Source organism: Gorilla gorilla, chromosome 23 (genome assembly GCF_029281585.2).
Source record: "Gorilla gorilla gorilla isolate KB3781 chromosome 23, NHGRI_mGorGor1-v2.1_pri, whole genome shotgun sequence".
NCBI classification, from domain to species: Eukaryota; Metazoa; Chordata; class Mammalia; order Primates; family Hominidae; genus Gorilla; species Gorilla gorilla.
Window position 1 is genome coordinate 19,155,386 of NC_086018.1, and position 27,053 is coordinate 19,182,438.

At 48.6% G+C, this 27,053-nt stretch overlaps 1 protein-coding gene across 3 annotated transcripts in view; it reads left to right on the forward strand.

The window, feature by feature from the left end:
* UBE2L3 (ubiquitin conjugating enzyme E2 L3) overlaps positions 1-27,053 on the forward strand; it is a 53,046-nt gene that overhangs the window by 9,512 nt on the left and 16,481 nt on the right. For 2 of the 3 annotated variants that reach the window (XM_004063094.4, XM_055375071.2), the window contains exon 2: positions 12,471-12,566. The exons of the other annotated variant lie outside the window; for it this stretch is intronic. In XM_004063094.4, the coding sequence (XP_004063142.1) occupies positions 12,471-12,566 (96 nt within the window). The remainder of the gene's footprint in view (positions 1-12,470; positions 12,567-27,053) is intronic. 3 annotated transcript variants of the gene reach the window in all.

A 27,053-nucleotide genomic window follows, 5' to 3' on the forward strand; every position in this document is an offset into this window, starting at 1 on the left:
CGCTCGCCACTACACCCAGCTAATCTTTTGTATTTTTAGTAGAAACGGGGTTTCACCATGTTAGCCAGGATGGTCTTGATCTCCTGACTTCATGATCCACCCACCTTGGCCTCCCGAAGTGCTGGTATTACAGGCGTGAGCCACCGTGCCTGGCCTAATTTTTACATTTTTTAGTAGAGACGGGGTTTCACGGTGTTGGCCAGGCTGGTCGTGAACTCCTAACCTCAGGTGATCCGCCTGCCTCAGCCTCCCAAATATCTGGGATTACAGGCGTGAGCTACCACGCCCAGCCCTTGTCTTCTCTTTCAACCTTGAAGCAGAAAGTTAAGAAAGTTGCTTCTGGTGGCTGTGTAGTTTCTCCTTCTGACCCTTGCTGCACACATACTCTAGAATTCCAGAGCTGTGTGAGGGATCTTGGAAAGCAGACACCAGTGGCCTCTGTTTACAGATGAGGAGGCTGAAGTCAGTGGTGGAGCCAGGCCCAACGTCAAGGTCCCCTGCTCTCTGGGCCTTGCTCCTGCTTTTTAGATGGTTGCTTTTGGTCTTGAGGAAGGGACAAGATGGAGAGGAAGAGGGTTCATTTCAGATTCGGTGGCTGTTTGGGTTTTGTTTGTTTTGGTTTTTAACACTTCCAGGGCTGTGTTGATTATAGTTTTCTGTATTTCATTTTCTTGTCAGATTTTGTCCCCACTTTCCTAGCATAGGTAGGCAGAGTGGGGAACATTCTCTTTTGACAGCCCTTAGCCCAGCAGGCACATCTGCAACCAAAGCAGGTGCTAATGTCAAAGGGCTCATGGGCTAATGTCAGGGCTTATGTGATGCTCCATCTTTCTGAGAGGAGACCACCTGACTCACGGTGAGGGAGAGGGTGTAACTCAGAGGTTGAATAGCCTCTGAACCCGTCTGAGATGGCTTATAAAAAAGTGTTTCACACCAGCACGCCTCTCATTAAGAACAGTCAGCGGCTGGGCATGGTGGCTCAGGCCTGTAATCTCAGCACTTTGGGAGGCTGAGGTGGGAGGATCACGAGGTCAAGAGATCGAGACCATCCTGGCTAACACAGTGAAACGCTGTCTCTACTAAAAATACAAAAAAAAATTAGCCGGGCGTGGTGGTGGGCGCCTGTAGTCCCAGCTACTTGGGAGGCTGAGGCAGGAGAATGGCGTAAACCCGGGAGTCGGAGCTTGTAGTGAGCCGGGATTGTGCCACTGCACTCCAGCCTGGGCGACAGAGCAAGACTCTGTCTCGAAAGAAAAAAAAAAAAAGAACAGTCAGCATAAGAAAACCTAAGCTTCCTGAAGGATTCTCCACGAGTTTTACACAGGCAGTTCCCGTCGTGCCCATTTGTCCTGTGTCAGGCTTTGTGTGGTTGAGTCTGTTGTGGACAGACTTGAAGAGGTCGGTGTCCCAGCCCTCAAGGAGCTGTCAGTCTGGTAGGGGGGTGCTGGACTCTGGAGTTTGTAATGGAGGTCAGGAATGCCAGGCACACCCATGTACAGATGGACACGGAAACACCTTCCAGGAATGAGGCCCGGCAGCCAGAAGCTGGTGTCAAGGCCTGCTGAGTTGGAGCTTTGGCCATGCTTCCCCCATGCTTACTGTGGAGGTTGTGGGCAGTGCGTTCCTCTAAGCCTCTGTTGAGTGTTTTCTTTGTCATGTCCTCTTAGAATGACCACCTGAGAAGGAGTGTGCTATAACCTCTGAGAAGCACTGTGCTGTGATAGAGTAAGAGTTCAGATGTAGATTTCTGCCTTTGACTCCTTAGTGTTGTGCCTTTGAGCCTCAGTGCCCTGATTTGTCCAGCAGATGATGAGATGACTTCATAAAGTTATGATCATAGCTAAGTGTATTATTTATATATTTATTTTTTGAGATGGAGTTTTGCTCTTGTCACCCAGGCTGGAGTGCAATGGTGTGATCTCGGCTCACTGCAACCTCTGCCTCCCAGGTTCACGCAATTCTCCTGCCTCAGCCTCCTGAGTAGCTGGGACTACAGGTGCCCGCCACCACGCCTGGCTAATTTTTGTATTTTTAGTAGAGACGGGGTTTCACCATGTTGGCCAGGATGGTCTCGAACTTCTGACCTCAGGTTATCCACCTGCCTCGGCCTCCCAAAGTGCTGGGATTACAGGCGTGAGCCACCATGCCCAGCCCCAGGTGTAATTAGTTATGATGATAACTAAATGTAAGATAGCTACCATACTGATGACCTATGGAAGGGATGATGTCTTGGCATGGGTCCTGCCCCCTTAGCTAAATGTTAGTTGAAATGAGAGAATTGCATTAGAAGGCCATGAGGCTTATGTTTAGATTTTCAGTATATTGAATTACATTTAAGTCATGATTTAGTGGCCAGGCATGGTGGTCATGCCTATAATCCCAGCACTTAGGAAGGCTGAGGCAGGAGGATCACTTGAGCCTAGGTATTTGAGACCAGTCTGCCCAACATAGTGAGACCCTGTCTCTGCAAAAAATAAAATGATTAACTGGGCATATTGGCACATGCCTGTAGTCGCAGCTTCTCAGAAGGCTGAGGTGGGAGGATCACTTGAGCTCTGGAGGTTGAGACTGCAGTGAGCCGTGATCATGCCACTGCACTCCAGCATCGGCAACAAAGCAAGACCCTGTCTCGGGGGAAAAAAAAGGTCATGATTTTAGTGTCATTGCTAACGGTTGTCTTATGCAAGCTTGGAAAGTTTGCATTTCTGTTACAATTATTTACTTTGATAGACCAGTTATACTGGAATTTGGTAGATTTAAGGCAGGTTTATGTAACTTTCCTCAGATGTCCAGCTCCATCTGCCAGGTTTTGTTTTGCCTGAGCAGTAGGAGCCTAGAAATATTCCTTGCACAACACAGGCACATAATGACTAGCTGTGCAGGACTAGGGAAGATACTGAATATGTTCATGTTTTTGTTGATGTAAATATTGGTCAATACTATTTCAGAGCAAGCTAAGTCCTCCTGGGATCCCACAGAGTAAACAGGAACACCTGCTCTGTCCGTTTCTAATGGGAGCATTAACTCACTGCTTTGGGTGGCTGAGATAGTCAAAAAAGAGCAATTTCAGTGCAGGTTCTAGTCCTGGGCGTGCTCTATACAAGTTCTTTGACTTGGACATCTCTGAGCCTTGGCTTTACCATCTGTGAAATGGGGCTAATATGCCCCACTTGCCCATCTCAGGACTGTGAATTGTAAACAGTGCAGAATGGCCTCATAATTGACCACTTCCTCTCAAGCCATGGCTACCCCTTTCCCAGCATCTCTTTGTTTTCTGTTCTTGTTGGAATTACTCTTTTCTTTTCTTTCTTTTATTTTATTTGAGATAGACTCTCACTCGGTTGCCCAGGCTGGAGTGCAGTGGCGCGATCTCGGCTTACTGCAGCCTCTGCCTCCTGATTTCAAGCAGTTCTCCTGCCTTAGCCTCCCGAGTAGTTGGGACTACAGGCACGTGCCGCCATGCCTGGCTAAGTTTTTTGTATTTTTAGTAGAGACAGGGTTTCACCATGTTGTTCAGGCTGGTCTCGAACTCCTGACCTTGTGATCCCCCCACTTCAGCCTCCCAAAATGTGGGATTACAGGTGTGAGCCATTGTACCGGACTTAATTTTTGTATTTTTAGTAGAGACGGGGTTTCACCATGTTGGCCAGGCTGGCCTCGAACTCCTGACCTCATATGATCTGCCGGCCTCAGCCTCCCAAAGTGCTGGGATTACAGACATGAGCCACCATGCCTGGACTCTTTTCTTCGAGAGACAAGGTCTTGCTCTGTTGCCCAGGCTGGAGTGCAGTGGCGTGATCTCAGCTCACTGCAACCTCCACCTCCCGGGTTCAAGCGATTCTTCTGCCTCAGCCTCCCAAGTAGCTGGGACTACAGGTGTCACCACCACGCCTGGCTAATTTTTGTATTTTTAGTAGAGATGGGGTTTCACCATATTGGCCAGGCTGGTGTTGAACTCCTGACCTTGTGATCTTCCTGCCTTGGCCTCCCAAAGTGCTGGAATTACAGGCGTGAGCCACCACACCCGGCCTCGGCCTAAATTTTAAATTTTAAGTTTTATTTTATTTTTATTTTTTTGAGACAAGGTCTCACTCTGTCACCCAGACTGGAGTGCAGTGGCATGATCATGGCTCACTGCAGCCTGGGCCTCCTGGGCTCAGGCAATCCTTCCGCTTCATTTTTTGATTTTTTTGTAGAGATGAGGTCTTACTGTGTGGCCCAGGCTGGTCTCCAACTCCTGGCCTCAAGTGATTTTCCTGCTTCGGCATCCCAAAGTGCTGGGATTACAGGAGCACTTTGGGAGGCCGAGGCGGGTGGATCCCTTGAGGTTAGGAGTTGCAGACCAGCCTGGCCAACATGACAAAACCCCATCTCTACTAAAAATACAAAAATGAGCTGGGCATGGTGGTGCGTGCCTGTAGTCCCAGCTACTCAGGAGGCTGAGGCATAAGAAGCACTTGAGCCTGGGAGGCGGAGGTTGGAGTGAGCTGAGATCACGCCTCCATACTCCACCCTGGAGAGCGAGACTCCATCTCAAAACAAACAAACAAAAAACAACAAAATGTGGAATTACTGGCATAAGCCACTTCGTCCAGCCAGCAGGTGAACTTTTTAACGCCAGCCAGCAGGTGAACTTTTTAACGTTTGAAGACAGATGTGTGTCATCTTCACATTTCTTTAGGCCATAGGTTCCTGGACCTTTTGGTTGTTCCTGGTAGGACATGGTCCTTGCTGTTCTTGTCCTGAGCAGCCCTTATTTGATGTGGTCTTCTGAAGTATGGTGTCCAGAACTGGACACAGCATTTGGCTCTGAATAGTGCAGGGTGGCCTGGACGCTAAACATGGCACAAACGATTGGTCAGCTAAACCAGTCAGTTTGTCACGCTGCTGCTAAGGTTCATGCCTTTTGCTTGGTGAAAAATTAAGTGTTTGGAACCAAGTCCAGGTCTTTACTGGATCCTAAAATATTTCATTCTGTGACTTGGGGTGTTGTTTTGCTAGCAAGGACCCTTAGAGGTGTGGTCTTTAAGCCTGTATTCGTTCCTTCCCTGATATGTGGTACTTAACTACATCTCTCTCAGCCCACTTCTCACCAGGGTGACTTCAGGCCACCAGTTCTAAAGCCATTCGATTCTCCTCAACTCTTCTTGATCCAGCCTCTGTTTATCCATTTTGTACAGAAACATTGTAGTGGCTGTTGAGAGAAAGGAGCATCACTTTTAGCCAGGGCTTGGGGAGCTCCTTAGAGGAACAGGCATTTGAGAGAGGCTTTCAATGATGAGCATGTTGGGGATGTGGGGCTGGTGATAGGCAGGACAGTTAGGGACATCCTTCCAGGAGACATCCTGGGGAAAGACATAGAGGGGGGAAATCACCAGGCTGACTTGGTAGGATTCTGCACACTGCTCATTTGGGTTGCACCAAAGAGCTTTAGTTGGAATTACTGGGTTGCACCAAAGAGTTTTAGCTGGAAATATTGGATGGGAGGATTCCTACATATTTTGCGGGGGGAAGGGTCGTCTAGTGCTGTTGGATTTCTTTTCTAGTTTTTCTTTTTTTGAGACAGGGTCTTGCTCTGTTGACCAGGCTGGAGTGTAGTGGCACCATCATGGCTCACTGCAGCCTCAACCTTTTGGACTCAACTGGTCATCCCAAGTCAGCCTCCTGAGTAGCTGGGACCACAGGCATACATCACCACACCTGGCTCATTTTTTTATTTTTTTATTTTTGTAGAGATAGGGTCTTGCTGTATTGCCCAGGCTGGTCTTGAGTTCCTGTGCTTAAGTGATCCTCCTGCCTTGACCACCCAGTGTTGGGATTACGGGTGTGAGCCACCGCCCCTGGCTCCTGGCCTAGATTTATTTTATTTATTTTATTTTTTTGAGACGGAGTCTCACTCTGGGAGTCTGCACCCAGGCTGGAGTGCAGTGGCGTGATCTCAGCTCACTGCAACCTCCACTTCCTGGGTTCAAGCAATTCTCCTGCCTCAGCCTCCCGAGTAGCTGAGACTATAGGTGCACGCCACCATGCCCAGCTAATTTTTGTATTTTTAGTAGAGATGAGGTTTCACCTTGTTGGCCGGGCTGGTTCTCAAACTCCTGACCTCAACTGATCTGCCCACCTCGGCCTCCCAAAGTGCTGGGATTACAGGCTTGAGCCACTGCACCCAGCCTTTTTTTTTTTTTTTTGAAACGGAGTCTTGCTCTGTCACCCAGGCTCAAGTGCAGTGGTGTGATTGCAGCTTACCACAAGCTCCACCTCCCGGGTTCCAGTGATTCTCCAACCTCACCCTCCCAAGTAGCTGGGAATACAGGAGTCCACCACCATGCCTGGCTAATTTTTGTAGTTTTAGTAGAGACAGGGTTTTACCATGTCGGCCAGGCTGCTCTCAAACTCCTGTCCTCAAGTGATCTACCCGCCTCAGCCTCCCAGAGTGTTGAAGCGTTGGAATTACAGGTGTGAGCCACTGTGCCCGGCCTTTTTTTTTTTTTTTTTTTTTTAAGATTGGTTCTCGCTCTGTCGCCCAGGCTGGAGTTGGAGTACAGTGGTGTGATCTTGGCTCACGGCAATCTCTGTCTCACTTGTTCAAGCAATTCTCATGCCTCAGCCTCCCAAGTAGCTGGAACTACAGGCATGCACCCCTATGCCTGGCTAATTTTTGTATTTTTAGTAGAGATGGGGTTTCACCATGTCAGCCAGGCTGGTCTCAAACTCCTGGCCTCAAGTGATCCACCTGCTTTGGCCTCCCAAAATGCTGGGATTACAGGCATGAACCACCACGCCTGGCGCTGGCATAGATTCCTTTTTTTTTTTTTTTTGAGACGAAGTCTTGCTCTGTCACCAGGCTGGAGTGCAGTGGCGCGATCTCGGCTCACTGCAACCTCCGACTCCCTGGTTCAAGCTATTCTCCTGCCTCAGCCTCCCGAGTAGCCGGGACTACAGGCACGCGCCACCATGTCCACCTAATTTTTGTATTTTTTGTAGAGACGGGGTTTCACCATGTGGTCTCGATCTCCTGACCTCGTGATCCGCCCGCCTTGGCCTCCCAAAGTGTTGGGATTACAGGCGTGAGCCACCGCGCCTGGCCTAGATTTCTTGATTAGTGGCTCCTGAGGGGTTCTGAAACCTGGCCTTGTGTGAGGGTTACCTGGGGAGATTTTGAACAGTTTTCTAGGCCTCATTGTAGACCCCAAAAAGAAGCAAAAGAGGAACTTTGTTAACTGCTTTGCCAAGACGCAGGTGTGTACATCTGAGCTGTGTGACTGAGCACTGGCTATACACAGCAGTCTCCTGTTCTCCCATCTCCTCTCAGGACTTGAGTCCGTGGCCTTCTGCTGGGGCCCAGGGCCCATCTCTCCTGTTAGTGCTTGCAAAGCTGTTAAGTAACCATCCCTCTCTGCCATGCTCCACACTTTGCCCTGGAGTGGGCATCAGGCTCTCTGGGGTTGAGTTTGGGGCATGGGTGTTTTCCATTTTCAGGAGCTGGGTGGCACCCTGGGCTTTTTCAGTTCCCTTCTATACACTGAAGTCTACTTGGGCTCCGAAGTGGACCTCATTCTGAGAAGCATTGCTCTCTTTCTCCTGTACCACCTGCCCTGGTTGGGAAGCCTGCTGTCCCCATCAAGAGAAGGAATGTGTGAGCTGCCTGGTGCTTTCCCTTGAACTCTTTCTGTGTTTGTCAGCACTGCACCATCAGCCCTGAGCAGCTGACTTGGGTTGCTTCTTGCTCTGAGCAGAACTGAAACAAACCTTTGTGGGAGTGTTATTTGTAAGCATCTGTCATTCTTGGCTTTGGTCTTCCTAACTCTGTTCTAGAGCTGGGCTGCTCTTGCGGTTTTTATCAGGTCCTTCTGTCATTTGTAACATCCTTTTGAATTCCACTTCTTGGAATTTACATTGGTTTCCTTCAATTCCTTCCCTGATTCTTCACTGTCAGGACCATTCTCAGTTATCGGGGCACAGTTTTGCTTGAGGGTTTACAACCATCTTGAGGGTTTGAGTCATCTGGCCTTTTGAGTCTCAGATATTCAGATGGAACTGATCTCTGACTGATTCCAATTTTTCTTCTTCTTTCTTTTTTTTTTTTTTTTTTTTTGAGATAGGGTCTCACTCCAGTTGCCCTGGCTGGAGTGCAGTGGTTGTAATCTTGACTCACTGCACAGCCTTGACTGCCAGGGCTCAGGTGATTCTTCCGCTTTCACCTCTCAGCCTCCCAAGTAGCTGGGACCACAGGCATGTACCACCATGCCTGGCTACTTTTTTTTATTTTTTATTTTTATTTATTTATTTTTTGAGACAGAGTCTTGCTCTGTCACTCAGGCTGGAGTGCAGTGGCGCAATCTTGGCTCACTACAACCTCCGCCTCCTGGGTTCAAGCAGTTCTCTGCCTCAGCCTCCCAAGTAGCTGGGATTATAGGTGCCTGCCACCATGCCCGGCTAATTTTTTGTATTTTTAGTAGAGACGGGGTTTCACCATCTTGGCCAGGCTGGTCTTGAACTCCTGACCTCGTGATCTACCTGCCTTGGCCTCTTAAAGTGTTGGGATTACAGGCATGAGCCACTGCACCCGGGCTGTATTTTTTTTAGTAGAGACAGTGTTTTGCCATGTTGGCCAGGCTGGTCTTGAATTCCTGGGCTCAAGCAGTCCGCCTGCCTTGGCCTCCCAAAATGCTGGTATTACAGGTGTGAACCACTGCGCCTGGCCTGAATTTATCTTCTTGAAGTTGTTTTCCTCAGTGGAGGCATGATTGGAATTTTTTTTTTTTTTTTTTTTTGAGACGGAGTCTCACTCTGTCACCCAGGCTGGAGTGCAGTGGCGCAATCTCGGCTGACTGCAAGCTCCGCCTCCTGGGTTCACGCCTTTCTCCTGCCTCAGCCTCCCGAGTAGCTGGGACTACAGGCGCCCGCCACCATGCCCGGCTAATTTTTTTTGTATTTTTAGTAGAGACAGGGTTTCACTGTGTTAGCCAGGATGGTCTTGATCTCCTGACCTCGTGATCCGCCCACCTCGGCCTCCCGAAGTGCTGGGATTACAGGCGTGAACCACTGCGCCCGGCATGATTGGCATTTTGGGCTAAATAGTTTCTGTCCACAGGACCGTCTTGTGCAATGCAGGTCTTTTAGCATCCTGGCCACTCATAGTGCCCGTGGTTCTCAGTGGAAGCTGTAGAGGATGTTGGGAAATTGGGGTGGGTTGGTCACAGTGCCTGGCATCTGTCTCAGGGTAAGGGCTTGGGAGGCTCAAGTGCAGAGTCGTATCTGGATGCCAGCAACACCCTGTTGAGAAACTTTCTACTATGGTATGCTCATCATTCTCTGAAGATGTCAGGGCCTGTTTGTTTGTTTGCCTGTTTCTCTCACTTTTGCCTTATAATCAGTTCTTCCTTGTTGGTTAGAATCGTGTAAAGGAGGTTGCCTTTTCTGTCTTTGGAGAGCTTAACTTGACGGCAAGGTAAGTTGGGAGTTTATCTGATAACCCTACTTAGGATTCTCTGAGCTTCCCAACCCTGCTGTCATTAGCATCCTCAGGGTTGCCCATTCTTCTTTCTGGCCAGGTGTGTGGCTCACTCCTACGGCAGTATTGCTTTTATCTTTGTCTGTGGATTCCCTGGATCTCCTTGATACCAAAGCACCAGTAAGTGTCCTTTCTGCACCCCTGCCCTTAGTGCTCCTCACTGACTGCTTCCTCTCCTTTTTCTTGAGCAAGATACAGTTTTTCACTCTCATGTTACAGTTGAGTTCCATCTTGCCATATTTTTGTAATTCTTGTGAAATTTACCTTGTGTTTATCATCCCTAGTTTATTTTTTTTTTTTTTATTTTTTCGAGACAGAGTTTCGCTCTTTTCGCCCAAGCTGGAGTGCAGTGGTGCGATCTTAGTTCACTGCAACCTCTGCCTCCCGGGTTCGAGCGATTCTCCTGCCTCAGCCTCCTGAGTAGCTGGGATTACAAGCGCCCACCACCACACCCAGCTAATTTTTGTGTTTTTAGTAGAGATGGGGTTTCGCCATGTTGGCCAGGCTTGTCTCGAACTCCTGACCTCAGGTGATCCACCCACCTTGGCCTCCCAAAGTGTTGGGATTACAGGCGTGAGCCAGCGCACTCAGCCGTCACCCATACTTTATACTGTTGGAGTGTGGATTTCTGAAACCATAAAGTATATTTACAGATGATTTTAAAATTTGTTTTCTCCCATAAATGTTAGATATCTTCACTGTTGTTTCTTCTTTTTTTAGTTGTCTAGTTTCAAAGTTCTGTGTGGCATATTTTTTTCCTATCTGTATTTGGTTTAAAACATTTTGTTTGCTAGGACTCCAGCCTTAAGGGACATGCATGGTATATCCTGTCCTTAGCCAAGAATCTTACTCTAGTATCTTGAGCCAAGGTCAAAAAAGCCAAACACAGCATTGGAACTGTATTTATAGAAAATCCTTCCCACCCCAGATTCCTTTTTCCTCCCAAAGCCCCAGCTTCCCATCCACCCACCAACCTGGTCATTAAGCACATGTTTGAGCACCACTGTGAGCCAGGCGCTGGCAGGACCAGGGCTTCCTGATCCCTGCCCTCGTTGAGCTTACATTCTATTTGGAGAGTGGAAGGAGGTGGCAGTGTGGGTGTGAGATCTCTTCCCCTTTCTGAGTCTGCCCAGGCTTCATAATCCCCAGGGGAGCATTTCTTATGAGTCCTGTGAGCAGGAGGACCAGGTGGCAGTTGGCAGGTTGGAGTGGTCCCTCAGGTTCTGTACCTCCTTATACAGGGAAAGAGGGGCCTCATGCAGGTGGAGAGGGGCCAGGCCACCCCATTCCTCACTGCAGGAGGTTGCAGCCCATGCCGCTAACGCCTCCTCAGGGAGAAATGGATCCGTCATCGCTCCCAGCAGTGCCTCTTCTCTCACCACAGGTATAGCCTGTGAGAAATCCCTATGTTCAGGCTCCACCCACACTTGCTGGACCAGAATTTCTGGGGCTGGGCCCAAGTCCAGGTGATTGTGGTGGGCAGATAAGGGTGACAGGCAGGAGCACCCTGTGGGGGGAAACTTGTGCCTGTTGCCTGCTATGAAGCACCAGTGTGTTCCACCTCTTCCGTGTATTCATTCACTGCACTCTCCCTCTCTGCTGCTCTGGGCCGGCACCCAGCACATCTTCCTACTCAGAACCAGTAACCTGGGCTCCGGTTCCCCCTTCCTTGCAAATTGTTTCCTTCCCTGCCTGTGTAGCCTCAGGGTGCCTTTTAAACTACCACTGTGTGATGGAAGTATGAGGTGCAAGGATCTTTTGGGCTTGATGTGGGGGCTGATAGGGAGCCCCCAAGCCACTGTGAGTTGAAGTACCATGTAAGGAGGTTCTGGAGGGTGCTGGAGCTGGGCCAGAGGAAGCAGCCTGGCGAAGGAGGCAGGGCTCAGCTGGATGGTGCTCGGGCTGTAGAAGAGAAGGTGCCGGACAGGTGTGGAGGTGGCTTTTGTGCCACTGGATGGGAGGCCGGGCTGAGGCGGGTAGAGTGGCACTTCATGTGTCAGAGTGGAGGAATGTTGGCGAGGCTGGTGTTCTGGCGGGAGGGCATTGCTGGGTGGTTTGGGTTATAGCGCCTGCCAGGCATTCAGTGAGATGTTGGAAGCAATGGGAAATGTCAGGCTGGTGCACAGTTGAAAAACAGGTGACAGACAGTTCTGAAGACATCTCAGGCAGGACCCTGAAGTCGTAAAGTTGTGCTTTCTGGGTGAAATGGCACTTGCTGCATTGACTGTTTATACAACAATAACCCCACATATTTGCAAGGGGTCCTGTTGCCCACAACATGGCTTCCCTTTCCTTTTCTGCACTCTGGGTCTGTTTTGCAGCTGAGGAAACAGGCTCAGTGAAGGTTTCCCGTCCCCACCCCCCCAACTCCCACCCCAGTCCCAGACTGGATGGTTCTCTTTGCTGTGTGCCCATGTTGAGGTGGAGTCCTTCTGAAATCACACTTATAGCACTGGGTAGAAAACTGGATATGCGTTTGTGTCTGGTTTGTTCCCAGTCCCCAGTTTTATTCATCTTTAGCTTCTCAGCATCTGGTGCATAATCAGTGCTTAATGAATCTTGATTGGAAGGTATCAGGTGTACAGCACCTCAGGATAGCTCCTGCCACATGTCTGCCCTATGCAGGGTGCTGAGGGATTTAAACAGCCATGGTGACCAACCCAAAGAGGAGGTGGTATGTCTGCAGAAGCATGGTTCCCCCTGTCCTATTCAGGGGGGTTCACTGAGGTGGGGGCTTGTCTTGGTCTGGGGCATGGGTAGAGGCAACGACCTTGCAGAGGGGACCGCCATGGCAGCTCCATGCCTCCTTAACCACTCCAAGCACAGTTTAGTCCTCGCTGTCCAATTTTGTCATTAGCATTTTTGGCACTTGGTTTAATTTGAGGGCATCAGGAGGGATCTTAATATGTGGTGCTTTCCCCGATTTGACACCCCTTTATGCTTTGTCAATCAACAGGAGCTTGAAGAAATCCGCAAATGTGGGATGAAAAACTTCCGTAACATCCAGGTTGATGAAGCTAATTTATTGACTTGGCAAGGGCTTATTGTTCCTGTGAGTATTGAACACTTCCACTTCCTACCAGATTATTCTTTAAGGTGATGTGTGTGCTGTTGGGCTTGTTTTTCTGCTCCTTAGTAGGCTTTTAGTGTAGGCAGCCAGCAGATGCACAGAAGTGGCTGTCGTTCTAGGGCGATAAGGTAGGGAGTGTAGCCTTGGGTCCTGAGTAGAGTCACATCTTGGCACTTGTTTTGTCAAATTCAGGGAGTCCTGAGCTTTGCAGATCTGTAGACACAGAGAAAAGGAGTGTGTCTGTGCTCCTGCTCTTTCCTGACTTCCCTGCGCCTGGCCCGATGGATCAGCAGGACCTTCTTCTCTGAGCTCCTCAGGAGGGGACAAGCATTCCCCTCTAGATATTTTGCTTTCTCTCTTGGTTTTGCATTCATGTCTCTAACCCTTTGGATACCTGTATTTCGGGCTTTATTCCTGGTCCCCTCCAACCTGTGCCTTCCATTTGTCTCAAGCCCCTTTTCCTAATTGCCCACATGTTCCCCTCACCCCATGTCTTTTCTGGGGCTTATGCCTCCAGTGTCTGCCCCCACAGCCCAGCTCCCCCATCTCACAGTCTTCTGCCTTCTGATGGGCTCAAGGCCCTCCTAACAATGGCTTTCCCTGGACCTTAGCACCCTCTTAGTGCCTACTCTTTTCTGCATCCTTTGATCCCCTCCCCTTCAAGAGGCTTGTCTAATAATTAACTCCGGTTTGCAATCCCCCTTCCTCTCACTCTCCTGAAACCACGTCACACCCGGCCCACAGGCTGCCCCCACTGTTGTCACACCTCTAGCTCAGCAGTGCTGGCATCATGGCCCTTGCTTGCCTCCTGAGCTTTTGGAGCACGGGCAGCATTCCAGCCCCCAGTCCTGTGACCAGCCTGCCCCTCGCTCCTGTTCTGCCACTCCTTCCTCCTTACTCTTAAACATGACTCTTGTTGGTCTCCTGCTGTTTTCCTGTTCTGTTTTGTCTCGGGACCCTACTACTTTCGGCATCATAGATGATTATGCCGGACATGAAGGATTCCCACACCTGTCTCCATTCCTGCCTTCTCCCCGGAAGCTGCACCATCTGTCCACCAGGCGGCCTCACTTGGTCGTTGTGTAGCCTTCAGCTACCTCAGCTCACACCCTTGTCCTGCGTGAGTGCCCTCCTTTCCTGTTCTTCCTCATCCACTCACCTTCTCTGTTCCTTTTCATTCCCACTTTGCACATCTGAGCCTCTGGCCCTTGCCCTGTGCCTGCCGCTGTCCTGTATATAATTTGTTCTCATGGATGGATTGGCTGCTTTGCCAAAGCAGAGCATGGAGCATGCTTCCTCCTGTAGATGCTTCTTCCTGATGCTGGTTATAAGGTCATGAGCATGGAGCATGCTTCCTCCTGTAGATGCTTCCTCCTGTAGATGCTTTCTTCCTGTAGATGCTTTCTTCCTGATGCTGATTATAAGGTGAGCATGGAGCATGCTTCCTCCTGTAGATGCTTTCTTCTTGATGCTGGTTATAAGGTGAGCATGGAGCATGCTCCCTCCTGTAGATGCTTTCTTCTTGATGCTGGTTATAAGGTCATGCTTTTTTTTTTTTTTAAGTCCCTGAATTTGATCAGCAGTTATTGGATTTGTAGTTTATTTCCATAATCATTTGGATAACTAAGGAAAGATATGCTTTGTAATGATTTAGTATGCTCAGAATGTTTAAATCTGGGAGCTTCCAGTCTGATTTTGAAGATGAGTCCTTTAGATTTCTTTAGGCTTGATGGTGTTAGGGCTCAGGGCAAAGGGTGTGGGTGGCAGAGACACCTCTGCATGGGAGGGGTTGGCCTGTGAGTGCAGCCCTTGCCTACTCTAGGGACCTGAAGATGGCCGGGACCATCTGACCTCTTGTCCCTTTTCTAATTGAGATTGTGTAGTCTACTGAGCAAAGAAATGAACAGTTAATCTGTGGCTCTTTGGAAAATGATGAAAATGAATGGGATGGTTTTAAGTGGTAAGGCTTGGGCAGTCTGGCCCTGAGAATTTAGTGGCCTGAGAGCCTGCTAGCCAGCTCCAAGGGTAGATTGCTGCTGGGCATGCTCTGCCCCAACTCATGCAAAGGCCTCCCTCTGGTTTCACGCTGGCAGGGGCTATGGAGCAGTGGGCTGAGATCTTACTAGGGCAAAGGTGGAGGCTGACTGGTAGAATCCCAGTGTGCTTGGGCTGAGGCTTCTATCCAGGCCAAAGTTTCACCTTGGAGACAGTAAGCAACAGCCAGGGCTGCTCTTGTCCCTGTGTATACCACTTCTTCTCGGTCCTCTCCCTTGCTTTCTTCCAGGGCCCCTGGGTTTGTATGGGGAATGTTTCAATGAAGTCTTCTTCCTTCTCCAGAGCAGTTAAGGCATTCTTGACATCTGACATCCCCAGGGTCCACACTTGTACCCCAACCTGGGCCTTAGGTCTTCCTGCATTGGACGGGCTGGGCCAGCATGGGAATCTACTATACAAACTCACCTGAGGCCTGCCCAGTTGGGGTGAAAGTAGAGCCAGGCCGATGAAGGCGTGGTAGCCCAGCCCTGGTCCTTAGTGGAGGGTGGTGCTGTCCTTGGGTAGCCACCTAGCAATTGCCCTGGTCATAGTGCACAGAGGAGGGCAGGTGGGAGGGAAGGCTGGGGAGGTACTTCCTAGAGACTTCATTGTTGCCAACGCAACTCAGGTCTATTCCCTTTAAACATTTGTTTTTCTGTAATTTTTTTTCATCTAAGATGCTAAGGTAACGTCTAAAGAAGAAAATATTACCCATAATCACATCATCAAGAAATTCAGTTACATTTTGTGTACTGCCCTTTAGGAACTAGAGGTGTGGTAGTCAACCTTCTTGAAGCTTCTAGCCCAGTGAATGTGTTCACTCTTAACCTTCAGCATACTTCCTCTCAGTCTTTTTTCATGCAGTTTCTTTTTTTCTTTTTAATTGAGTTGGAGTCTCGCTCTGTCGCTATGCAGTGGCACGATCTCGGCTCACTGCAACCTCCGCCTCCCGGGTTCAAGCGATTCTCCTGCCTCAGCCTCCCAAGTAGCTGGGACTACAGGTGCGCACCACCACACCCCGCTAATTTTTGTATTTTTAGTAAAGACGGGGTTTCACCATGTTGGCCAGGATGGTCTCAGTCTCTTGACCTTGTGATCCACCCACCTCAGTCTCCCAAAGTGCTGGGATTACAAGCGTGAGCCACCACGCCTGGCCTTCATGCAGTTTTTAATAAACCATTTCATAACTTCATAATAATGTTTTGGTTTTTTGAGGCAGGGTTTTGTGCTGTCACCCAGGCTAGGGTGCAGTGGTGTGATAATGGCCCATTGCAGCCTTGAATTTCTGGGCTCAAGCGATCCTCGTGAGTAGCCAGGACTACAGGTGTGTGCCACCACACCCAGCCAATTTCTTTTTATTTTATTCCATTTTATTTAATTTTTTGAGACAGTCTTACTCTGTCACCCAGGCTGGAGTGCAATGGTGTGATTTTGGTTCACTGCAACCTCAGCCTCCTGGGTTCCAGTGATTATACATCAGCCTCCCGAGTAGCTGGGATTGCAGGTGTGCACCACCATGCCCAGCTAATTTTTGTTCTTGTTTTTGAGACAGAGCCTTGCTCTGTTGCCCAGGCTGGGGAGTGCAGTGATGCGATCTCGGCTCTCTGCAACCTCCATCTCCCGGGTTCAAGCAATTTTGGCTAATTTTTGTACTTTTAGTAGAGACTGGGTTTCTCCATGTTGGTCAGGCTGGTCTTGAACTCCCGACCTCAGGTGATCCACCCATCTCAGCCTCTCAAAGTGCTGGGATTATAGGCATAAGCCATTGCGCCCATCCTGTAACATCTTAAATTTCCACTACAAAGGTTCCAGTTCATCCACATCCTTGCTAAGATCTGTTATTTTACTTTTTTTTTTTTTTTTTTTACGTTACAGCCATTCTAGTTGGTTTGTAGTGCTGTCTCATTGTGGTTTTGATTTCTGTTTTCTTCATACTAAGGATGTAGAACATGTTTTTGCATGGTGTGTTTTTTGTCTTTTTGTTTGTTTTTGAGACAGGGTCTCACTCTGTTGCCCAGGCCAGAATGCAGAAGCACAATCTCGTCTCACTGCAACCTCTGCCTCCCAGGTTCAAGTGATTCTCCCACCTCAGCCTCCCGAGTAGCTGGGACTATAGGCGTGCACCACCACACCTGACTAATTTTTGTATTTTTTGGTAGAGACAGGGTTTTACCATGTTGGCCAGGCTGGTCTCGAACTCCTGACCTCAAGTGATCCGTCCGCCTCAGCCTCCCAAAGTGCTGGGATTACAGGCGTGAGCCACTGTGCCTGGCCTGGTGCGCTGAAGTTTTAAATTTTTTAATTTAATTTTTATTTTTAGAGAAGGGGTCTTGCTCTGTCATCCAGGCTGGAGTGCAGTGGCTCAATAATGGCTCTCTGCAGCCCCAGACTCCTGGGCTCAAGCAGTCTTCCCAAGTAGCTGGCACTATAGGCACATGCTGCGACACCCAGCTAATTTTAATTTTTTTTTCTGTAGAGATGGAGTCTTGCTGTGTTGCCCAGGCTAGTCTTGAACTCCTGGGCTCAAGTGGTCCTCCTGGCTTAGCCTCTGAAAGCTCTGGGATTTACAGATGTGAGCCATCACACCTGGCCTTAAATTTTTAATAAAGAAGTCCAATTTATCTATTTTTAATTTTGTTGCCTATACTTTGGTTTGATTTTTAAGACACTGTTGCCAAATCCAAGGTCTTGCAAATTTTCCTGAGTTTTCTTCTAAGAGTTTTATAGTTTTAGCTCTTAAATTTGGATCTTTGATCCATTTATATGTAGATTTTTTTTTTTTTTTTGAGACAGGCTCTCGTTCTGTTGCCCAGGCTGGAGTACAGTGGCATGATCATGGCTCACCACAGCCTCAACCTCCCAGGCTCAAGCGATCCTCCCACCTCAGCCTCCAGAGTAGCTGGTACTGAAGGCATGAGCCACCACGCCCAGCTAATTTTTGTATTTTGTTTTTTTTTGTAGAGATGGGGTTTTGCCATATTGCACAGGCTGGTCTTGAACTCCTAGACTCAAGTGATCCGCCTGCCTCAGCCTCCCAAAGTGCTGGGATTACAGGCATGCACCACCATGCCCGGCCTCATTTCTTATTTTAATAATATGAGTCTTTTCTCTTTTTCCTTTTATCAGTCTAGCTAAAGTTTTTTCAGTTTTGTTGATCTCTTCAGGGAAGGTTTCATTAATGTGTGTGTGTGTGTGTGTGTGTGTGTGTGTGTGTGTGTGTGTGTGTGTTTCATTTATCTCCTCCGTGCTTACTATTTACTTCTTTCTTGTGTTATTACTTTCTTTGTTCCTTAAAATATCCAGTTAGATTATTGATTTCAGACTTGCTTTTTCAATGTAGGTATTTAAAGCTGTAGATTCCCTTTGAGCACTACTTTTGCTGCATAACTTAAGTTTTGGTATGTCATTTTTTTTTTCTGAGGATATTTTCTAATTTCCCTTGTGATTTCTTCTTTGACCCATTGCTTGTTAGAGAGTACGTTTAATTTCCCCATAATTGTGAGTTTTCTAGTTCTGTTATTGATTTCTAGTTCCCTTTCCTTCTCCCTTTCCCTTTCCTTTTTTTTTTTTTTTAAAAAATAAATAGAGATGGGGGCTGGGTGCAGTGGCTCACACCTATATTCCCAGCACGTTGGGAGGCTGGGGTGGAAGGATCGCTTGAGCCTAGGAGTTCAAAACCAGCTTGGGCAATATAGCGGGACCCCGTCTCTGTTTTATTAAAATAATAATGATAATAAATGGGTTCTCCCTATGTTGCCCAGGCTGGTCTCAAACTCCTGGGCTCAAGCGATCCTCCTGCCTCAGCCTCCTAAAGTGCTGGAATTACAAGCATGAGCCACCATGCCCCCACCCACCTAGTTCCATTTCTTTTTTTTTTTTTTTTTTGAGACAGAGTCACTCTGTCTCCCAGGCTGGAGTGCAGTGGTGTGATCTCAGCTCACTACAGCCTCTACCTCCTGGGTTCAAGCAATCTTTTGCCTCAGCCTCCCTGGCAGCTGGGGCTACAGGCATGCACCACCACGCCCGGCTAATTTTTTTGTATTTTTAGTAGACACGGGGTTTCGCCATGTTGGCCAGGCTGGTCTTGAACTCCTGGCCTTTTTCACCTTTTTGCAGTTACATTTGTAGTTAGACCTCTCACCTTCTTTCTGCAAGTTTGTTTGCATAGCAGTTGCTCCTAAAATCCACGCCCTCCAGATGCCTCGTTCCTCTTTTCTGCACTGCCCCTCTGGCCTTTGATGGGAGCTGCATCCTGCCTCCCTGGGCTCAGCACTTGCCTGTAATTGTCAGTTCTTTTCTGCTTCCTGCTAATTGTGCTACTCTGCCTTCTCCCTCCCCTACTTCCGTCTCCTGTAGCTGTAATGGTTGAGACCAATGAGGGCAGCCCTGTTTTCTGAGGGCACACTGGAGTTGTTTTGGGGAGAAAGAGTATCCCCCTACATTGATGGGGCTGTTGAGCTCCTATCACAGCCAGACACCAGGTTCTATGGACAGAGGCCACAGAGAAGCCACCCTCCTGGAATCCATGGTCTCTTAAGCACTGAGTGTGGCTCCACCTGCAAGGCACTTAAGACCAAACAGAAGCGGGGCAGCGGTGGGTGGGAGGGTGACAATATCTGGACTGCATAGTGGAAGGCAGTGTGAGCAGAAACTATGAAAAAATATAGGCAGTGTGAGGACATACGTGTAGTTTGCATAGATGTACAGAAATTAAGGCCTTTGAGAGCACCATGTATGCACAGAGAACATTCTCGGGCTGTGCAGCAGAGGCCTGACGGCATCCTGGGGAATGGGGTGTCTGGTGGGATTTTTTGTTTGTTTTGTTTTTTTCACTTCTATTTTTGGTGTGAGTGCTGTATTTTTTCCATTCTTGGGAGAAAAGTGAATTATGTATGAGAAGTACTCATGGCTATTTGAGCCCAAAGGAAGGAATGGTCTTTGTCAAATTCGGTTAATGGAGATTGTGATTTTAATTGTAGATACAATTCAGAAGGTAGTTTATGAACATTATGAAATGAAAGATTGGAAAACCAGTTCTAAAATACTTATTCCTGGCCGGGCGCGGTGGCTCATGCCAGTAATCCCAGCACTTTGGGAGGCCGAGGCAAGTGGATCACCTGAGGTCAGGAGTTTGAGACCAGCCTGGCCAACGTGGCAAAACCCCGTCTCTACTAAAAATACAAAAAATTAGCCGGGCCTGGTGGTGGGCGCCTGTAATCCCAGCAATTTGGGAGGCTCAGCCAGGAGAATCGCTTGAACCGGGGAGGTGGAGGTTGCGGTGAGCCGAGATCGTGCCATTGTGTTCCAGCCTGGGCAACAAGAGCAAAACTCCATCTAAAAAAACAAAACAAAACAAAACAAACAAAGAAAAAAACTTATTCCTACTATTTACTTCCAAAGGGAATACGATTGAACTCTTTAGTGTTGAAATATTTGTTGCCGGCCGGGTGCAGTGGCTCATGCCTGTAATCCCAGCACTTTGGGAGGCCAGGGGAGGCGGATCACTTGAGGTCGGGAGTTCAAGACCAGCCTGGCCAACATGGCAAAACCCCATCTCTACTAAAAATATAAAAATTAGCCGGGCGTGGTGGCAGGCACCTGTAATCCCAGATACTAGAGAGGCTGAGGCAGGAGAATTACTTGAACCCAGGAGGCGGAGGCCGCAGTGAGCCAAGATCGCGCCACTGCACTCCAGCCTGGGCGACAGAGTGAGACTCCGTCTCAAAAAAAAAAAAGAAATATTTGTTGCCAAAGAACTGTATTATGAAAAATCCCCAAAACCAAATTGTTGAAAACAGTACAAAGAAGTCATCTTCAGAAACCAATATTAGAACAAGATGGGTCTCGTGGCAGATTTTGTGATTCAAATAACCAAAAAGCCTGTTTTCAGAAGAGACAATAAATACTTAAAGGCAAGGAGGGACGTGGTGGCTGACACCTGTAATCCCAGTGCTTTGTGGGGCCGAGAAGGGTGGATCACCTGAGGCCAGGATTTTGCGACCAGCCTGGCCAACATGATGAAACCCTATCTCTACTAAAAATACAAAAAATTAGCTGGGTGTGGTGGCAGGTGCCTGTAATCCCAGCTACTTGGGAGGCAGAGGCAGGAGAATTGCTTGAACCCAGGAGGTGGAGGTTGCAGTGAGCTGAGATCGCGTCATTGCACTCCAGTCTGGGTGACAGAGTGAGACTCTTTCAAAGAAAAATCAATCAATCAATCAATCATACTTAAAGGCATTTTACAAAGTTAAGTTCTTGTGACTTTCGAACATGGAGTAAGGACATATTCCATGTTCAGAAGTCACAAGAACTTAACCTCCTAAACTTAACTCTTTTGGGTTTTTTTGTTTTTTTTTGTTTTTGAGACAGAGTCTCTCTCGTCCCCCAGGCTGGAGTGCAGTGGTGTGATCTCAGCTCACTGCAACCTCTGTCTCCCGGGTTCAAGCGATTCTCCTGCCTCAGCCTCCTAAGTAGCTGGGATTACAGGGGTGTGCCACTACGCCTGGCTAATTTTTTTGTATTTTTAGTAGAGATGGGATTTCACCATGTTGGTCAGGCTGGTCTTGAACTCCTGACTTCAAGTGATCCACTCACCTCAGCATCCCAAAGTGCTGGGATTATAGGTATGAGCCACTGTGCCTGGCCTAACTCAGCTCTTGACAAGGTTCCAGAGTGGATCACGAAGGCTTGAGAGCATAGAAACCAGCCTGGGGCAGGGCCAGGCATGGTGGCTCACTCACGCCTGTAATCCCAGCACTTTGGGAGGCTGAGGCAGGCGGGTCACGAGGTCAGGAGATCGAGACCATCCTGGCTAACACGGTGAAACCCCGTCTCTGCTAAAAATACAAAAAAATTAGCCGGGCGTGGTGGCGGGCGCCTGTAGTTCCAGCTACTCGGGAGGTTGAGGCAGGAGAATGGCGTGAACCCGGGAGGCGGAGCTTGCAGTGAGCCGAGATTGCGCCACTGAACTCCAGCCTCAGCGACAGAGACTCCATCTCAAAAAAAAAGAAAAAAAAAGACAAACCAGCCTGGGGCACTCCGAGCAGGGCAGGCCGCATCCCCTTGTTCTCTCTTAACAGGGGACTGGACTGTGTAGGGATAGGCAGCCCACAGGGCTGGTCTCAGTAGACATCCCTGTGGCAGGGAAAGCTTCGGCTTTGTTAGTTCACTGGGTGAAAAAGGTTAGCCACAGGGAAAGGACGCTGCTGTGGAGTCGCCACCAAGCTAGACAGAAGTGACAACAGTGCACAGGACCCTTCAGTCCATCTGAAGCCTGGCATGAAGAAGGAGCAGCATGCTAGTTAGATCCAAACTAGGATCCAGCTCTTCAGGTCAGCCATGAGTCCTGTCTGTGGTGTCCTACAGCCAGCTAGGAACACACCACAAGGAGGTGCCGTGTAGTAGCAGTCCGAGTCAGACAACCAGAAGACACCTTGACTTCCTCTGTGGCTGCCAGAGAGCTGTATGGTGGTCTTCCCTGCTTCACAGCAGTGACATGAAACGGTGACTTCTGTGGGATGAAGGACTCTGGGTCTATACTTGGGAAGGGAAAACATGAAGTGGAATGGGGTTTTAGGATTCTTGAAAGGTTGCCATGGGAAAGGAAAACTAGATTTGACCACAGGGTTAGAGCTAGGACAAGTGGGTGAAAGACCCCAGATAGTTCAGTGCCATATGGCAAAGAGCTTCCTCTTAGTCTTAGCTGCCACAAAATGGCTTTGTGCCATGGGAGGTTGATATCAAGAGCTGTGAAGGATCTGAGATTTTTACCCTACTTGCAGCCTGAAAAGGTGTCCTGCCAATTTATTGGATGTTGGTGGAAGACTCGAGAAAAGGGCCAGTTCCCCTCGTCCCCGCGTCCCACAAAGGTGATGAGGATGGGCCCAGATGGATACCTGCAGATGTGGGGGGTTGTGTTCCGGGACAGGAAGGCTGAGTTTAGGGGAGGTCTCAGGCCAGTCACTCAATCGTACTTCACTTGCTCCATTTCCAAATGCAAGTGATGGCAGCACTGGCTTCCCAGGGTTGGTGTTAGGGGACCAGGAGGGGCGGAATATGGGCTGGAGATGGCACGGAAAAGCACCTGGCATCTAAGTACTTGAGAAACTTTGGTCAAATTTTTTTAAATTGGCTTTCCCAGGTTGAAATGATCAACTCTTATTTACCTGCATGCATTATAATGACTAGAAGCAAATACAGGAAAATGTTAGCCATACTATATATAAAAGAAAATCCACTTTAAAACCGGTATCTTTCTTTCTTTATAAATAGCAAGTGGGCCGGGTGCGGTGGCTCACACCTGTAATCCCAGCACTTTGGGAGGCCGAGGCAGGCGGATCACCTGAGGTCAGGAGTTCGAGACCAGCCTGGCCAACATGGTGAAACCTTGTCTCTAATAAAAATACAAAAAAATTAGCTGAGAGTTGTGGTGCATGCCTGTAGTCCCAGCTACTTGGGAGGGTGAGGCAGGAGAATCGCTTGAACTCAGGAGGTGGAGGCTGCAGTGAACCAAGATCGTGCCATTGCACTCCTGCCTGGGTGACAGAGCGAGACTCTGTCTTAAAAAAAAAAAAAGACAAGTGGGCTAGGCAGGAGAATGACATGAGAGGCGGAGCTTGCAGTGAGCCGAGACTGCGCCACTGCACTCCAGCCTGGGCAACAGAGCCAGACTCTGTCTCAAAAAAAAAAGACAAGTGGATAAAACGTCTGTCCTAGAATTTAGACATGGATTGAAAAGGTGTTTTTTGATTTTTTTTTTTTTTTTTTTTTTTGAAACAGGGTCTCACTCTTGCCTAGGCTGGAATGCAGTGGTGTAATCATAGCTCACTGCAGCCTCAAACTCCTGGGCTTAAGCGATCCTCCCACCTCGGCCTTCCAAAGTGCTGGAGTTTAAGTTTGTGAACTAGTTTAGAGTGTGTAAAATTATCATAAGGAATTAATTTACATCTCAAATGATTTCCTCAATACAGCAGTATGAGCTTAGGGAGCACAAGACAGTCAAACAAAGGCAGGCATAACAGAACACTAGTCGTGTTCATGTGAAGATAATGCTGAAATCAGCTGGGCGTGGTGGCTCACGCCTATAATCCTAGCACTTTGGGAGGCTGACGTGGGTGGATTTTTGAGCTCAGGAGTTCAAGACCATCCTGGGCAACACGGTGAAACCCCGTCTCTACTAAAATACAAAAAATTAGCCGGACGTGGCAGCCTGCGCCTGTAATCCCAGCTACTTGGGAGGTTGAGAGACAGGACAATCGTTTGAACCCGGGAGGCGGAGGTTGCAGTGAGCTGAGATCCCACCATTACACTCCAGCCTGGGCAAGCATGAGACTCTATCTCTAAATAAATAGATAATGCTGAAATCTTTGGTTTATTTGACATTGAAATATTGCAGCTTAAGTTGGAGGCAAATTTTCTGCAATGTTGTATAATATATATATTTTTTACAACAAAACCATGTTTTTTCATTAACATCCCGTGTTATTTCTGAGCGGCCTTCCCAAAGGGCAAGTTTAGCTCTAATGTTGAAATTCACTTGTAGAGCTGTAGGCCTTTACCCGGAAGGTATATCTTATGTTTTAATTTTTGCATGCCTCTTTCACCAGAAATCTCTGGGACAGGCACATAGTTTGTGTGACTTATGCACACCTGAGCCACTCCTTTGACCATCCACAGATCCCCAGACTAGGAAGGAGGCCCAGAGAAGTTCAGATGAGTTTGGCCAAGTTCCCTGGGTGGTGAGAGGCCTGGCCTGCCTCATGTAGCAACAGAACTGCTTCTTTTTTTTCTTCCTCTTTTTGGAAGAAAAAAGAGGCAGGATCTCACTGTCTTGCCCAGGCTGGAAGGCAGTGGCATGATCATGGCTCACTACAGCCTTAACAACTAACAACTTAAAACTATAGCCTCAAGCAGTCCTCCTACCTCAGCCTCCTGAGTGGCTGGGACTACAGGTGTGCACCAGCAGCACGCACAGTTAATTTAAAAAATTTTTTAGCAACAAAGTGAGATCCTGTCTTTACAAAAGGATTTGTTTTTGTTTTGTTTTGTTTTTTTGAGACAACACCTTGCTCTATCGCCTAGGCAGGAGTGCAGTGGTGCAGTCTTGGCTCACTGCAGCGGTGTGATCTTGGCTCACTGCAGCCGGTGCCTCCTGGGTTCAACCAGTTCTCATGCCTCAGCCTCCTGAGTAGATGTGATTACAGGTGCGTGCCACCACGCCCAGCTAATTTTTTGTATTTTTAGTAGAGGCAGAGTTTCACCGTGTTAGCCAGGATGGTCTCGATCTCCTGATCTTGTGATCCGCCTGCCTCGGCCTTTTTTTTAGTATAGATAGGGTTTCTTTTTTTTTCTTTTTCTTTTTCTTTTTGAGATGGATTTTCACTTTTGTTGCCCAGGCTGGAGTGCAATGGCATGATCTCAGCTCACCACAACCTCTGTCTCCCAGGTTCAAGTGATTCTCCTGCCTCAGCCTCCCAAGTAGCTGGGATTACAGGCATGTGCCACCACGCCTGGCTAATTTTTGTATTTTTAGTAGAAACGGGGTTTCACCATGTTGGCCAGGCTTGTCTCAAACTCCTGGCCTCAAGTGATCTGCACATTTCAGCCTCCCAAAGTGTTGGGATTACAGGCATGAGCCGCTGCGCCCAGTCTGTTTTTGGCTTTTTTGAGACAGGTTCTCATTCTGTCACCCAGGCTAGAGTGTAGAGGTGTGATCATGTCTCACTGCAGCCTCAGCCTCCTGGGCTCTTGTGATCCTCCTGCCTTAGCCTCCCAAAGTGTTGGGATTACAGGCATGAGCCACTGCACCCAGCCAAATCTGCTTCTCTTGAGCTTTGCCCATGTGTCAGGCATGTAGGACTTTATAGTCCTTATCTCTCATCATGAACTCTGGGTACAGGCTGTTGCTACTCCCCTTTTACAGATGTACAGGAACATTCTCAGACTCTTTAAGCTAGGAAGAGGCAAAGTCTGAGGCTAGACCTGCTAACTTGGGGCCAGATGGCCTCGTTCATGCTTGACCCCAGCTCCTCGGACAGGACCTGGCCCACAGTGGGGAACAGGGGAGGTTGGTCGGTCCTGGACAATCAGTGAAGACCTTTAGCAGATTTCACCAACCAAAAGTCATGTAGGAAAGTGCGCGTGTGTGTGTGTGTGTGGTGTGTGTGTGTGTGTGTGTGTGTGTGGTGTGTGTGTGTGTTTATGTGTCTTACTCTGTTGCCCAGGCTGGAGTGCAGTGGCACAATCTTGGCTCACTACAACCTCTGCCTCCCAGGTTCAAGTGATTCTCCTGGCTCAGCCTCCCAGTGTGCCATCACACCCAGTGAGGGAAAGCTGTTTTTACATGGCTCAAGCAGTGTAAATGACAATGATGTTTACTTACTTCCCCCCACCACCACCACCATTTAATTCTCCTCTTGAAAACTAAAAGCTGGCTGGGTATGGTGCATCACTCCTATAATCCCCGCACTCCAGCACTTTGGGAGGATCACTTGAACTGAGGAGTTTGAGGCCAGCCTGGACAACATAGTGAGACGCCATCACTATAAGAAATAAAAAAATAGCTGAGTGTGGTGGCATATGTCTGTAGTCCCAGCTACTTGGGAGGCTGAGGTGGGAGGATTGCTAGAGCCTGGGAAGTCAAGGCTGCAGTGAACCGTGATTGCACCTCTGCACTCCAGCCTGGGTGACTCCCCACAGATGAATATGCTAACAGTGGTTTCAGCTGCTCGGTGGTGATTCAGACCTGGATGCGTGGCTTCAGTAGCCCTGGGGCCACACTGCCTGCCCGCAGCCTCCTGTCTTGCTCTATGCTATTCCTTCCAAGTCCCTGCCATCTAGGCTTTAGTCCTCTCTGCCTGGGAGGCCTCTTCCGCTCCTCAGCCTTATGTCATCTTATCCATCCTTTAAGGCCCTTGCTCCATGCCTCCCCTCCCAGGGCAGGGCTTGGATGTAGGAGAATGTGGAGAACTGGCTCACGCCAGCCTTGCTCCCCAGCAGAGGAGCTCTGTTTACTGGAGTGCGTACTTAGGCCACGACTTGAAGATATGGGGCTGGGGTGTAGGGCTGTCAAGATTGTTCCTGGGGCCAGGTGCGGTAGTTCACTCCTGTAATCCCAACACTTTGGGAGGCCGAGGCCGGCAGTTCACCTGAGGTCAGGAGTTCAAGACCAGGCTGGCCAACATGGTGAAACCCCATCTCTACTAAAAATACAAAAAAAAAAAAAATTAGTCAGGCAGGGTAGCGGGTACCTGTAATCCCAGCTACTTAGGAGGCTGAGGTGGGAGAATTGCATGAACCAGGGAGGCAGAGGTTGCAGTGAGCTGAGATCGCGCCACTGCACCCAGCCTGGGCGACAGAGCGAGACTCCGTCTTAAAAAAAAAAAGAAAAAGAAAAAGATGGTTCTTGGGCTCCCTGTGAAGCTTGGATTTCTTTGG